This window comes from Eubalaena glacialis, chromosome 16, assembly GCF_028564815.1.
Source record: "Eubalaena glacialis isolate mEubGla1 chromosome 16, mEubGla1.1.hap2.+ XY, whole genome shotgun sequence".
NCBI classification, from domain to species: Eukaryota; Metazoa; Chordata; class Mammalia; order Artiodactyla; family Balaenidae; genus Eubalaena; species Eubalaena glacialis.
In genome coordinates, this window is record NC_083731.1 from 84,935,070 (window position 1) to 84,950,701 (window position 15,632).

A 15,632-nucleotide genomic window follows, 5' to 3' on the forward strand; every position below is an offset into this window, starting at 1 on the left:
CCGCCAAGATTTACAACCTCCTGAACATCTTTAGCTGCTACTGATCCTCACCAAAATTAGCACCGTCTCTAGATTACTATCACTATTAACATAATGATTCTCATTAAGACTCAAAGGCATCAAACTATAATAAACTACTACAAGGTACTTCAAAATCGATTCATGGTCTATCGACCTCAATTCCAAATAAAACTAAATTAAATTTCTAATATAAAGAGATTTTAAACTGTTTTTAAACAGTTGGGCCAATTATGAAAAGCTGAAGATTTTAAGTTTGCCTTGTAATGAGGAGTTTAATTAAATTAGGGAAGAAATCTTTGGTATATAGACAAAGCAGTCAGAAAATAAAGTTAAAAGATGATTAATACACCTACAATGGGTCACATAACATCTAATTTAATGTTGTAGTTGCTGTTATCTTAAAAAGAATGCATTAAGATAAAGAAAATGAGCAAAAATAAGAAGGATTTCATCCCTTCACATAAAATGTCTCTATTTCATGCACAGAGATCAAATAAAATTCTGCATATAAGAGATATACACCAAGGAAAATGGTTAACAAAAAGCAAGAAAAACATTACAGTCCTCCCCCACTTAAGAGAACACTGACCATTATGTAGGTAACATCCCAGTATCACCCCTATGTTCCATTTAGTTTCACATAAGTTTCCATCTCACCTACCTTTCTTCTCTGAGAGATGTTGAGGGCACCAAAGTCATTAAACAAGGATGAAGCAGGTGAAGTTAGAGGATCTGGAAGGTAAGTTATATAAGTTTCCACACAGACAACTCAGGAAACCTATAAATCTAATAAATGTTTAACTTGAATGCTTATGAAGTAGTAAAAAAAATCATATACCACAACAATAAACGCAATGCCTCACACAGTGGGTGTTCAAATATTTTGTAAGTGAATGAAACACAAACTGGAGACTACTTCATTCAGCCAATAGTCAGTACACATTTATTCAGAAGCTATACGAATTAGAATGCATCTATTTGCTGTGAACCAAAAGAAAAATAAAATAGAAAAAAAAAAGGTGATCTTAACCATGTTATTAGGAATGTGTTTATGAAGGAAGTCTACCTGTAGTTTGTGTTCTCGAGACCAAACCATAAGAAAAATAAAAAAGGGGTAGGGGTGGCAGGTAGAGTAGTCAAACATACTCTGAGCGATAGGACTTGGATGTTAACACTTAGGCAAGACCTTAAAACCATCTACCCTACAGAATATTCCATATTTTTAAGTTTACCACCACATATTTGATATTCTTACTAAAAACATAAGGTAAATTAAGTTTTTAAAGATGAAAATACTAAATGTTTCAAAACACAAACATGAAATCCAAAGATTTTATAGGTTCAAAGCTCTATTACTCTGTGGCCAGAAGTTACAAACAAAAGTACATCTCTAAATTGTTTCTCACTTAACAAATCAGAAGAGTTTCTGAAAAGGAATGCATGGTATACATTGAAATATTTTTGTCTTCATTTCTGAGCTTTAGTTAGTCCTGTTTCTCATTAAATTATCTGTAAAATCCTAAAGAAAATATAGTAAATGTTGTCATTTAAAGGAACCTTAAATCTCTTCATAATGCAGTACATATAAATTGCTGCTTAATTTCTCTGGTTTCTTCTGTCTGGATTTTCACAGTCTAGTCCTTCATTAGAATTAACATTAATTTAATATAACTAATAATGCAAAGAGAAAGAAGTTAATAAATAGTAAGACACAAGATTTTTATGTAATTTATACATTCAAGACTATAAAAACAGGTATTATTCATCCTTTACGCTACCTTTGATAGCATTTAAAAGTCAGCATATAAACTCTATGGGAATGCCAAAAATATAATGCTACACATTAGTTTCTAATAATTTTACTCAATATTAAAATGTTGCTATTTTTTCCTACAGCAAAAGAAAGTTGAAATTTCTAAGTAATGAGAGAGATTTGATACACACACATAAAATGTCTATCTCAGAAATAATCAACATGCAAATTCTCATTCTCATCGTTATAAATGTTTACATTTTACCGATATAGAATATTAATAAATTGTTACACATTTTTAAAAAAACCATTCCTGAACATTTATTTTTAAAAATAGGATACAGAAAGATACAAAAGAAACATTTATTTTTAAATTAGGATATGAAAAGGAAATTCTGTATCAAAAGGCTTAAAAATGTCCATAATCTTTGAAACAGTAATTCCATGTCCAAGAATGTTTCCAAAAGAAGTAACTCAAAATATGAACACAGATTCATACACATAAGTCCAATACTGGACTTTAAAAAAACAAAAAAACAAAAGTAAGTAAATTATGAAAATAAACAACAGGATTCAATTTATAATGACCGAGAAACACTCATGTTATAATTTAAAAGTATATTTAATGCAATCTCAGGTATTATTACGTATATAAAGTATTATGTATTATGTGTATATGTATGTGTATACATATACCCAAATCTTAATACTAGTTATCTCTGAGTGTGAAGATAACAGATCATATTCTTCCTTACATCTATCTGTAATTTTCAAAATTTCTACAATGGACATATTGTTTTTAGAGTCAGAAATACATATATCTGTAAGAGAAAAAGGGACCAAGTCTTACCATGGCCTGCATATGGCTTGGCACTGTCATTTAGAAGGCTTGGGGAGCTGCTACTATTAGTCATTCTCTGAAACATAAAATATATATACATAATATCATTGAGGAATACAGAATTAAGAATATTCAACCGATTAAGTTAAGACTGACCCTCTTTGCGTCTTCCCCTCCAATCCATCGTTCACATCAGTGACACTCTAATCTTCCTATAAATGCTGCTGCTTGGATTACAATCATCTAGGCAGAAACTTCGAAATACTGTCTATAACACATCAAATGAAAAGTTTACTCAATAGCCAGGTATTTAAAACCAAAGTCACAGAACTATTTTGAATTGCACTTCCATAACTTTTTAGCCTGAGCAAGACACATAACTACTAAGTTTCCTTGTCCATAAAATATAACCTCCAGTATCCATCCAAGAGGATGTGAATGACTGTAAGTCAATAAACACTCTCTACTATTCTCTCCCAACGCATATTATCCTTCATACACCTCACAGATTCTATAAAATGAGGCTCTTCTCTGTTCTCTAAATATGTCCCCACACTTTCTTAACACACTCCACAGCCTCTATGGTCTCACGATCCTGAAAGGCCCTCATTCCACACTCAACAAAACACACAGAGGAGTGAAACCAGTCTCTTTCTATCCATCCTCTACATTCTCCAACTCCACCCTTGAAAGCTCACCCTGACTCCAAACCTACAAGAGACGGCTCACCTATATCCCACTTACCTCATCACCTCCTAAAATCCCACCTCCCACTCAACAAATGTGAAAACAAATGAAGACTCCAGATGTCTCCATCCCCGGAATAAACTTCAGTGTTTAGTGCCATATAAATTCATACCAACAATACCTGCATCAAGGGATACTTTGTTTCTACAGGGCTTCCAAATCCATTAACTCCAATAAAGCTGGTGCTGAAATATGAATCTGTGAGGCTGGTATCAGTTAAAGCACCTCCATCTATTCCAGGAACTGAAAGAGAAGGAAAATTCAAGTATTTAAATTATTTAAAAGCACAAAACATTGATGTAGTTTCTCTGTTCCCAAATAAGTTTTAAAGTCTCAAATCTCTGTCACACTTGTTTTTATTTACCTGTTCATAACAAAAGGCAGAACCAAATAAAACTGTCTCAACTCTAAAAATCTGTTAAACAATGCTCAAGTTGAAATTTTTTTTTCCACAGAGATAGCTATTTATTTTATATTAGTTACCTGAGAGCCACCAAGCACAACATGAAGAAACAAACCACACTTGCATTTCTACTTTTCTCATCAAGTTTTTTTCTTTAACTTTGCAAGAGGACAGGAGAATATAAACCACTGCAATTTCTCCTGTGAATCTTCATATGCTAAACAGAGACAAGTTTCTCAGGACTGTTTCTCATAACACATCTTAAGAAACAGACCAGCAGTCTCATATTAACTCATAATTCAGTAAGCCAATTCTACGGTGGTAGCAATGGGATAGAGCCGAGGGGTTCAGACAAAGCTTTCTGTCGATTTTATGGTAGAATAATACAGAATCATTGTAACTACTAAGACAACCCATCATATACCAACAAAGTGATGGACAATGTTTTAGATGCTATTTCCTGGTAAGTATAGTTCATCCTTGAACAACACAGGTTTGAACTGCATGGGTCCAATTATACACAGACTTTTCTCAATAAATATATTGGAAAAATTTTTGGAGATTTGTGACAATTTGGAAAACTCAAAGATGAACCTCGTAGCCTATAAATATCAAAAAAAAATGAAGAAATCGTACGTCATGAATGCATAAAATATATGTAGATGTGGATACCACTCTATCCTTACATAGGCATAAGGTGAGTGACATTTAATATAAAATTAACGTGTTAGTTTTCTTACTGTTTTATAATTTGCTTTCAAAGAATTACATTACCGTACAGTATGCCTCTCTCTCTCCGAATTGGAGAAACTATTACAGGTGATATAACCTATCATCACAGGTTAAGTGTTTTTCTTTAAATGTAACATTTCCAATACTGTATAATGAATATGACTATAAAAATTTTACAATGATTCATTTATTAGTGTATAGGCTAGGCTATTGTGAAGCAACCATATCACTTACACTAAACTACCATAAAGCAATCATACTGCTGCTTCTTCATTATCAGTGCAGGATACCTGTAAATAAATATGAATTTATTTTTCACATTATCTTTTCATTTTTGATGTCTAGTGTTAGTAAAACGTATGACACTTACTTTGTATCGTATAAGGCAACAGTGATGTAGGTACAGACAGAAAGTGGTTCACCTTGTAAGCATACAATGTAAACTTATATCGATAAATACAGTACAGAACTGAAAATGTATTTTCTCTTCCTTATGATTTTCTTAATAGCCTTTTCTTTTCTCTAGCTTACTTTATTGTAAGACTACAGTATATAATACATATAACATAGAAAATATGTTAATCGACTGTTTATGTTATTGGTTGGGGCTTCCCAGTCAACAACAGGCTATTAGTAGTTAAGTTTGGGAGCAGCCTGAGGGACTGGAGTTCCATAGACCACGCTTTAAAAAAAAAAAGCCCAGCTGAAACGACTGAGTGGTTCTCCTCTGCCAACTAGGACATCACAGACAAGACGCTGGCAGTGCTCATCCCAAGGGATGAAATCCAACCTTCCTAGTCTGACATTAAAAAGTCCTCAACAATCTGTTCTCAACCTATCATTCTAGTATTTCCTGAAAGTGCTGGTTTGAGACTCACTTCTGCCACTTACTAGCCACAATGTCTTAGGCAAAATGGTTATAAAGTAGAGATGATACCATGACTTGTAAAATGAGCCTCAAACCATCTACCCTGCAAACTTCCACAAAAAGTTATGAAAAACAATGAAACAGTATCTTAAAAGTTCTTGTAAAAATCCTGATGGTTATACAGCTCTATAAATTTACTAAAAGTAATTGAATTGTACATTTACAATGGGTAAATTTTATAGCATGTAAATTATATTTCGATAAAGCTCCTTTTTAAAATCGGAGAAAAATAGGATTACTCAATAAATGGACTTAAGACAACTGTGTATCCATCAGGGAGAAAACTGAGTACCTTACTCAGATATTTCCAAAAGATCAAAGATTATAATGTCAAAGTATACATCTACTATAAAAAGGTCTTACAATAATCCTAACATTATTGAATTCTCTCCTCCAGTCAAAATGATAAACTCACTGTATTTTGAAGGTCCACACTTCATCAATTCTAACACACACACACACCCCAACTCTGTGTTCTTCAAGACCCAGGTATAATGGAAAAAAAACAAAATACTTGAAGTTAGTCATTCAGTTCTAATCCAACTCTTGCCACTCACTAGCTGAATGACCTTGAGCAAAACCCTCTAAATTTCATTTCTTCATCTGAAAGAGAAGGCAATCCCATCTCACTCACAGGGTTGTGAGAGGGACTCAAGTGAAGTAACCTATGCGGAATGCCTAACACTCTGTCTCATAGGTAATCATAAATGTTATTTTCCTCTTCTCTTATCTCTAGAATGTATACCCCAATTATTCCAAGTTGTGTTTAACACACAACTTGACCTCTTCAGATACTGTTTATATCATTCATGTGACAAAATTTTTTTCCTTTGATCTTTTATTGCTGTCTTCAACTACTTAAACATTTAAATTCTTACCTGTTTCTGAACTATCTACCCATCTAAATTACCTGTAAACTGAGATTTGGGACTACTCCTGATATTTTTCTGGTATTCCCTACTCTACTAGCACATTTACATAAAAACTTATTTACAATTAAGCCCTTTTTTAAAGTAGGTATTTTTAAAAGTTGATAAAAGATACAATAGATTTTCACAACCAACTTCTATACAACACCCCATGCAAATGATATTGCCTCCGTTTTTCTGATGAGGCAATGAGAGTCAAAGACACTAGATGACAGCACAGTGGATGCAGGCCCAAGAAACAGGGGCTCCTCGACCACTCGGCAGACACTCGCACCATCCTTTTCTGTACTGCACTGTGGAATGAGCACAAACTTTTAGCAAATACAACTGCCCATAAGGTCTGTTTCAGCCAGTTGCCAACTACTGATCTTTGACAGCATATTTAACCTAAGTCTTTTTTTTTTCTCCTCTGTAAAATAGAAATGACAACACCTACTTTCCAATGTTTTATGAGAATAAAAGGCCTGGAAGTTTGTACCTCTTGACTATCTTCACTTACCCCCCTGGACCCCTGCATCTGGCAACCACCAATCTGTTCTCCACTGTATCTATGAGTTTGGGGTTTTTGGTTTTGTTTTTGTTTTTATTTACTTATTTATTTTTGGCTGTGTTGGGTCTTCGTTGCTGCATGCAGGCTTTCTCTAGTTGTGGTGAGCGGGGGCTACTCTTTGTTGTGGTGCGCGGGCTTCTCATTGCAGTGGCTTCTCTTGTTGCGGAGCACGGGCTCTAGGCGCGCGGGCTTCAGTAGTTGTGGCACGTGGGCTCAGTAGTTGTGGCTCGCAGGCTCTAGAGCACAGGCTCAGTAGTTGTGGCACACGGGCTTAGTTGCTCCGCGGCATGTGGGATCTTCCTGGACCAGGGCTCGAACCCGTGTCCCCGCATTGGCAGGCGGATTCTTAACCACTGCACCACCAGGGAAGCCCCAAGTTTGGGGTTTTTTTAAGATTCCATATGTAAGTGAGATCATACTGTACTTGCCTACATAGTTTTTTTTTTTAATGTAACAAGTTTAAACCAGATTACTGAAGACTCTGTATGCTCCTTAACATATGTGTACATTATATTTTGTGTTAATTTATGTATAAGTTTACATAATACATTAAGATATAACAGCTTAGGGCCATCATCTGTAATAGTAAAAGACCGTAAACAATCCAAACAGCCACTAAAAAGAGTAAGGTGTATTTTTATGTGTGGATGTGGAAGAAACTAGAAGATATGCAGTTTGCTGAAAAAATTCAAAGTGCATTAGGCTTCCGTGTGTGCACACGTGTATATGTGTGTCGGTATGTGCTACAGATAGGGAAATATAAACATGAATCATAGTACAGACAAAGAATATTTCTGAATAGATACATAATAAATTGGAAAGAGTGACTGTCTTTTGGAGAGGGATCAGGGAATTAAGGAAGAAGAGAGACTATTTTTCACTGTGTACCCTTTTGTGCTATTTAAATTTTTAACCTGTGCATGCAGTACGTTTTTAATTCCAAAAGCAAGATACTGTTCCTAGTTTTCTAAAGCTGGAACTTTTAAGAGTAAAAATATAATTAAAAACTCGTTTTAGAAAAATAGGTACAACATCTTTAGTTTTTTAAAGAAAAAGCAAGATACCAAAAAAGACATCAAAAAAGGAAGAGGTTTTATCAGAAGAGGACTATTATCCACATGCCAATGAACTCAGCCAAGATAAATGAGCATGTCCTTCCCTAAACTGAAGTTAAGCTGCTGAGAGGTCAGTGATTTTTAAAAGCTGTTGGGAAGGGAAGAGGATGAATTCTAAAGATTGAACATAAAATAATTCGTTTTCTAGAACATAAACATTTAGAAAAGCACAGAAACATTTTAGAGCTGAAGAAATATTAGACATCATGTACTCCATACCCCTTTCTCCTATTTACAGATAAGGAAATATATTTCCACATGAACTAAGCTGCTAGCCTGAGGTCAAAGTTACTTTGTAAGAGAGTATTAATATCAAAATCTCAGGACCCCCAGTCCAGAAATAATTCCTATATACTGAAAGGAGACACAAATACTTTCGGTATTGATTTGTTAACAATTATATGATAACAGTACATAAAACAAATATTTTATCACATTCCTTTGTATAGTTTCAGCTCATAAACTACTTTATAAACAGAATATATAGTTAATATGGAAAAACAAATGTAAGAAATACTGCTCTAAAACTTGAGTGTGTGTATGCATGCCCATGCTACGGACCTGTTTCCCCCCCCAAAAATTCACATATTGAAACCCTAACCCCCAATGTGAGTGTATTTGGAGACAGGCCCCTTAGCAGTAATCAAGGTCACATACACAAGACTATTCATGATGATTAACCCTGGGCAATAAGATGAGATTGGCTTACTTTGACTTTATACACTGCTGTTCCAGTGAAAATTTTTACAAAAAAGTTTATGGCTTTTATTAACTTAAAAACTAAATTAAATAAATTAAATTCAACCTTAAAATAGATTTTAAAAATATTTCTAGGTGCTGTAAATGTTCATACCTTCATACACAAAAGCACATATGCCTATAGAAAAGCAAACAGACAAAAAAAAAAGCTGCTCCAAAATAAAGATAGATATAAATTTTCCAAGTTAAAAAGAAAAAAGAAAAATTCAGCAAGAAAAACTCTTGATATACACAACTTGGCTGAATCTTGAGGGAATTATTCTGATTCAAAAAAAAAAAAAAAAAGCCTAATCCCAGAAGATCACATGCTATATAATTCCATTTATAGAACATTCTTTTTTTTTTTTTGGCCATGCCACGGCTTGAGGGATCTTAGTTCCGGGACCAGGGATTGAACCCGGGCCACGGCAGTGAAGCACGGAGTCCTAACCACTGGACCACCAGGGAATTCCCTATAGAGCATTCTTTTTTTTTTTTAATTTTATTTACTTTTTATACAGCACGTCCTTATTAGTCACCCACTTTATACACATCAGTGTATACATGTCAATCCCAATCTCCCAGTTCATCCCACCCCCACCCTGCCCTATAGAACATTCTTGAAATGACAAAATTACAGAAATGCAGAGCAAATTAGTGGTTGCCAGGAATTGGTAGGGAGAGTTACAAAAGGGCCACTTGAGGGTGACAGAGCTGTTCTATGTCTTGACTGTGTTGGCAGGCACAAAACATACACACGATAACACTCCACAGAACTAAATATACACACGTGTGCACACACAAGTACAAATAAGACTCAGAAAATCTGAATAAGGTAAGTGGATTGTATCAATCAATGTGGTTGTGACACTGTACTACAGCTATGAAAGGTATTACCACTGGGGGAAACAGTGATGGGACAAAAAGCTCTTTCTGTATTATTTCTTACAACTGCATGTGACTCTACAATTATCTCAAAATAGAAAGTTAATTTAAAAACAGAAAAATCCTATAAAAGGGCAAAAATAGGAAGATATTGTTTTGTTTTGGCAATCACGTATCTTCTTTACAGAGTCCTTTCAAATGCACTTCCATGCAAAGCAGTCTTTTACTTGTTAAGTGACTCTTACCTAGACTTACCTTAGGACAATCCTCTTTGAGTACTCCTCATAAAGCTCTATGCCCTCCTCATAAAACTTCTCAAGATCTGACTTTATCTTATACACGTGTCTGTACTCCCCACTAGAATGTAGCCTCCGTTAGGGCAGACTTTTGTTTCATTCAATGTTGTATTCCTATCACCCAGATCAAAACTTGCCACTCTGCAAGCACAATATTAAAGGAGTGAACTGAATGGTAGTCTTTGTTGTCTACTTTGTGTATTGTCAAATAAAAATGTTTAAATCTATACCAGCTATCCTAATGGCAAATTCCCAGTACTCACTTTTCTGTCAGCTGATTCGGGTTTGTGGGATGAAAAGTATAATCCTGGCTAAAAACAAAAACAGTTTTGCCATACACGTTATCATACATTCCAAAGTTTGTATATGAACTTCAAGTTATCCCCTACTTTCTTTCATTTGGACAGACAACCGCAGTTCAATAATCTGTAGCTATTTTACTGGTCTTGAAAATATACTCTCAAAAATTGGGAGGTAAGGAAATGTACAGGCTAATTGTAGACTTACTACTAGTAATATTCAATAACAGCAGCAACTAAGCCTGAAACCTCACTATGTGCCAAGCAATGCACTGACAGTGTCACGTGCGACCCTATCACAACTCTGAAGTAGGCATTATTATTACCTCCATTTTTTTAAATGAGAAAAACTGAGGCTTAAAAGTTAAAAATTTGCCCAAGATCACAATGCTAGTACATAACAGAGCCAGGCCCATCTTAGATGTGCCTTATGCCAAAGCCTTCATTATTAACTAAAGTAGTAGAACTGAAAATAAGTCTACTATGGTAAAATAAACAAATCTATTGGGTTTCAAATTAAGTAATGTGCATGAAATACAAATATTGGTATAACAGTTTAGCTGCTAAAAACTGAGCACCTTGAAGATGAAAAGTCTAGCTGGTTGAAAATATTAGAATTACATCTTTAAAATGTCAAGAATCAGTAATTCAGTTGAACCCAAATCAAACCACATTTAAGCCTTCAAAGATCCCAAGTCCAAAAGAAATAAGAAATGTCAAAAACTTAAAGTAAATGCTTTTTTAAAAAAATAAACTGTTATTTCCCAAACAATCCTGAATGCCAGAACATGTTTACTACCACACTGCCACATCAACAGAAGAGCTGGAAGTGAGAAAATGTACTACTCTGTATAGATAAAAAGTAAGCAAAAGAAAGTATACTTCCTTTACAAGATTGAAACACCACTGCAACTAAGTATACAGAGAAGAAAAAGCCTTTCTGCTTCAGTTTTCCAATGCTTGCAAAATAAGGATAAAATTTTCTTCTTGCAGGTACCTCTAAAGTTTTAACAGAATGTGAAACACTAACAAAACAATTCTGCAAATGTGAAGTGCTAAAGCAAGGGTCAAAAACTCAAATGCCAAGAGGAGCCAGGCATAGAAAAGTCACCCAGTCAGTATAAGGCAAAATGGAGAGTCGGGCCCCACCACAGACCTAACTCCAATATACAAAAGAGCCGCCCTTCAAAGGAAGCCAGAAATCTGTATTTCAATGTTAAACCTTCTGATTTTTTAAATGTTGTCAACTAATTCAATTACAATCCACACACATGCAAATTAAAAGATTTGCCACCAAAATGCCTAAAATTATAAGATGGAACACCAAGTGTTGGGGAGAATGTGAAGCAACTGGAACTCTCCTACTCTTCTAGAGGGAATGTAAATGTGGTACAATCACTTCAGAAAACTGAAGTCATGTACTTAAAGCTGAACATCTGCATGCCCTATTACAAGTCTGCAATTCCACTCCCACGTAATTCAACATAAATTGGTAGACTTGAACCAAAAAACATGTTCAAGGGTGTTCAAAACAGTGCTCTTCTTAATGAGACAAAAATTGGCAACATTCCATTGCCCACTAACAGTAAAATGAGAAAATAAAATGTGGTATATTCATACAATGTAACACTACACAAGAATGAGACTAAGAGGCTGTTGCTATATAACGAAAGGATCTTACAAATATGCTGAAAGAAAGAAGCCCACAAAAAGAGTACATACTACCTGATGCCATTCCTATAAAGCTCAAAAAAGCATGAAAAATGAATCTACAATGTTATAAGGTAGTGCCTGAAATCAGTAGTTACCTCTGGGAAAGGGTAGTGACTGGCAAAGGGCAAGAAGAGCAAAACTTCTGGAAGGTACTGATTATGTTCTATTTCTTGATCCAGGTACTGTTATACGCTATGTGTTCATCTTGTGAGAATTCCAAAACTTATGATTTGTATACTCTTCCCTAGGTATGTATACTTCAATTAAAAAAAAAAACTTTTAAAACACACCCACACACAAGATACCCAAGGAGCCCAAAGTATTTCTGCAGGCAGACCCAGCTTATCAGAGCAGATCTGTTTGACCTCTCAGCTAAAGAAATACTCTACATTCTTACATTTAAAGAACAGCAAAGAAAACAATAAAAGCAAAATAAAATTGTGTCAGTGACTCTACATGATCAGGTCAGCGACTAACAAAATTTAAATTTCTCCTTATAGCAACACCTCTTAGAGTGTGTTGTCTATTTTAACTGCCTCATACACTTAATTAACAAGTGTCTCAAAAGATACAGTATAAGAACACAGTCAAATGTAGAAAGTAGACTAAAAATTAAACAATAAAGTGTAAAAATTCAAAGCAGCCATTAAATCACCGACACAATCCTCTTCCCTGATTCCTGAACAACTTGACTTGCCACTCATTGATAAGAGGCAATTTTATCTCATCCAAAAGGACTCACAACCTGCACCACTGAGCGTTACCAAGAAGCCTACAGCAGAAAAGAGGAGCCTTAGGCTTCACCCAGTTAAGTTAAAGCAAGCCCTACAGAATCCAACTACATAATGCAGCTACTTAATCAAATAACTGTTAAATGACTAAACGTTAATTTTAAAATGCCTTCTTAGCAGTGTCTGTCCTCTCAAGACCCTACATCCCAATTACTTTCTGTTCCTGAGATACGAAATGATCCCCACCTTTGAGTCACCGCTAGTGTTTCTCCTCCACCTTCCTGTTTCAACCTGTTTACAGCCTGTCCTAACTTTCCTGTCCCAAATCTACTACCTCTGTGTATCGGAAAATCCTAGAAATATCACATATTAAATCAAATACCTGCATTTTTGAAAGTGTCTCTTCCTGTAGGTAACAAATACTGTTCAGTTTCATTGCTTACTAATCAAACATAACTCGAATTAATTTGAGCCGTAACTCAAAACATACAGCAAGTTTACCTTGAAAATGCAAAGCTGCTGCTCCAAAGTGATAAAATTCCACCAATCAAGTAACCATTTTGACAAGACATTTTAAGTTACAAATTAATCTTAGCATATCACCCTCACCAAATATATCTGCACTAAAGTAAAGCCTATTGCAGCAAAAGAAACAATCTTTAACACACACACACACACACACACACATCTCTGGGAAGACACATAGTCCTCATAGAGCAAGTAAGTGCTAAAGCATCAAGTCAAGTACATAAGTCCGTTTACAGTTTAAAAAAAAAAAAAGAAAAGACACCAATGTTCTGACATTCAAGTTAAGTTGCCTATCAAATGATTTTCAGATCTAAAATCAGTTTAGAATTCCCAAGAAAGTAGGACTTTCCCATTTGGTTTAGAAATGCTCAACAAACTCAAAAACAAAAAAGGAAAATCTGACACCTCTACTTTTCCCTTAAGGGCAACATTCTGTAAAACAAATTACACTCACACTTATTAGAACTTCAAACTCCACTCACTAACGACTCAAAAGTTGCAAGGCAACACATAATGAGAGAAAGTAAAAACAATGCAAACAGTCCTAAGATATCCGCATTCAAGTGCTCAGTCGCACACAAAGGTGCGCTGCACATGACACACTTTCAAGGCTCCACGCTAAGGGTTCGCTTGGTACAAAGCAGTAGAAAAAGAGATCCCTACTGACACCCTGCAAACTTCTGCCAGCTTTCAGGAAAACCATGCTGAAATGCAAGTCCTGTGAAATCCCTACTCGCAACTCCCGACTCAACCTCAGCACGATAAACGCGGCTGTCCGTTCGCTCTTCATCCTTAGAAAGCATTTCCTGCCTGGAAGACCTTTCTCCCAGAAACCTTGCACAAACTTTTTCGGCTCTTTCAACCCACTGCACGAAGCCTCAGAGCCCGCCCTCCCCTCCCGCCCCGGACCCACACACACCCACCCGGCGACCTCAACCCTCGGCCGACTCCACTCCACACGGGCACGCAGAACACGTGTGCCTGCAAACCCAGCCCCTTTCCACACCCCCCGGAAACGACACCCCCTTTCCCGCACACCGCACGCCACAGCCCATCCCCCTTCCTCCCCGCCCCCACTCCACCACCCCAGTCCACCACCCACGTTCCCAGGAAGCCAGCCTCCCCTCGCTCCCGGGCTCGCCGAAGGCTGTGGGGAGGGGAAGCAGGAAGACGGAAGGAGGGCTCGGGCCTGGCCTAGGCCTCTCAGAGCGCCGAGGGAGGCGAAGGGGGGGACCCGCGGGCCGGGCTCGGTCGCAGGGCCTCGTCCAGCCCCGGGCCTTCCCTCCGCCGCCGTCCCGAGGCCGAGGCCGCCCTCCTAGCCCGGACCACACTCACTTGCCAGCCGCGGTCCGTCGAGGACCCCGCTGCCGCCTCCTCCACCGGCCGCGGCTCCTGCCCCCGGGCCCCCAAGGTCCGGCTTTTTGGGCCCCGGGGGCGGCCCGGCTCCCCCGCCCGGGACCGCTCCGGGCGGAAAGCCGGCCACGGGCGCGCCCGCCAGAGCCAGGGGGACGCTGTTGCTATGGAGGCCGAGGCCCGGGGCAGCTCCGGCGGCCGGGTCCTCATGCAGGAACTGACACTCCTCCCCGTAGAAGCAAGTCTTATCCTTGGCGTAGTAGCGGCAGTACTTCAGCTTCACTCCCGCCGCCGCCCCGCCGGGGACACCCCCGACCCCAGGCGGGGCCACCACCGCCACTGCCGCCGCCAGCGAGGAGGAGGAAGAGGAGGCGGCGGCCGAGGGGGGCGGGAGGCCGCCGCCACTGTTCATGGCAACGCTGCAGCCTCGTCTTCCGCTGCCGCCCGAGGAGCCACCGCCGCCGCCGCCACCATAGACCGGGGAGGGAAAGAAGACGCTGCCGGTGCCGGAGAAAAGCCTGGGCGGGTGGGTCTGTCCCGCTGCGGGAGCCGGAGCCGCCCGGGGAGGGGGGGGGGAGGGGAGGGAGGAGGGGGTAGGAAGGAGGAGAGGGGAGGGGGAGAGTTGGGATTCTCTCTCACTCACTCTCTCGTTCTCTTTTCTTAAAGGGGCCGCGCGGGATGACGGGGTGGGCGCGCGGGCCCGGACGGGGACTTCGAGGGCGCGGGCTCGGGGAGGGGGAGCGGCGGCGGCGAACGGGCGGGGAGGGCGGAGGGGCCGGTTTATTTTTAAATTCTGCCTCCACTGGCTCTCTCGCGCTCTGGTTCCTCCGAGTTGTTTATTCCATTTTCCTCTTCCTGAGACGGCCGTCGCCGGTGCGCCTGCGCGTCGAGGCGCAGGGGCTTGTGGGTAGCGGGAGCGCGAGGGCAAGCCTGGCCTGGCGTCGGGCCCCCTGGGCATTCGCGAGCCGGCGGCGGTTGGACGGGCGGACAGCGGCGGCGCTCCCCGACGCCGAGCCGGCTGGGGAAGTTCTCACGAGGCGAATGCCTTCCATTTTTCGTATATCATCTTA

General features: G+C 38.9%; 1 protein-coding gene across 7 annotated transcripts in view; it reads right to left on the minus strand.

Annotated features, from left to right (window-relative positions):
- PAN3 (poly(A) specific ribonuclease subunit PAN3) overlaps positions 1–15,429 on the minus strand; it is a 116,309-nt gene extending 100,880 nt beyond the window's left edge. For 6 of the 7 annotated variants that reach the window (XM_061170567.1, XM_061170566.1, XM_061170565.1 and 3 more), the window contains exons 1-4: positions 14,545–15,429; positions 3,484–3,605; positions 2,625–2,691; positions 683–753 (exon numbers count right to left, since the gene is read on the minus strand). In XM_061170567.1, coding sequence (XP_061026550.1) covers positions 683–753; positions 2,625–2,691; positions 3,484–3,605; positions 14,545–14,974 — 690 coding nt within the window. In that variant the 5' untranslated portion in view covers positions 14,975–15,429. Of the gene's footprint in view, positions 1–682; positions 754–2,624; positions 2,692–3,483; positions 3,606–14,132; positions 14,158–14,544 lie in introns of those variants that run through there. The other variant, XM_061170569.1, reaches the window with a different exon arrangement.
- Between the last annotated feature and the right edge of the window lie 203 nt (positions 15,430–15,632).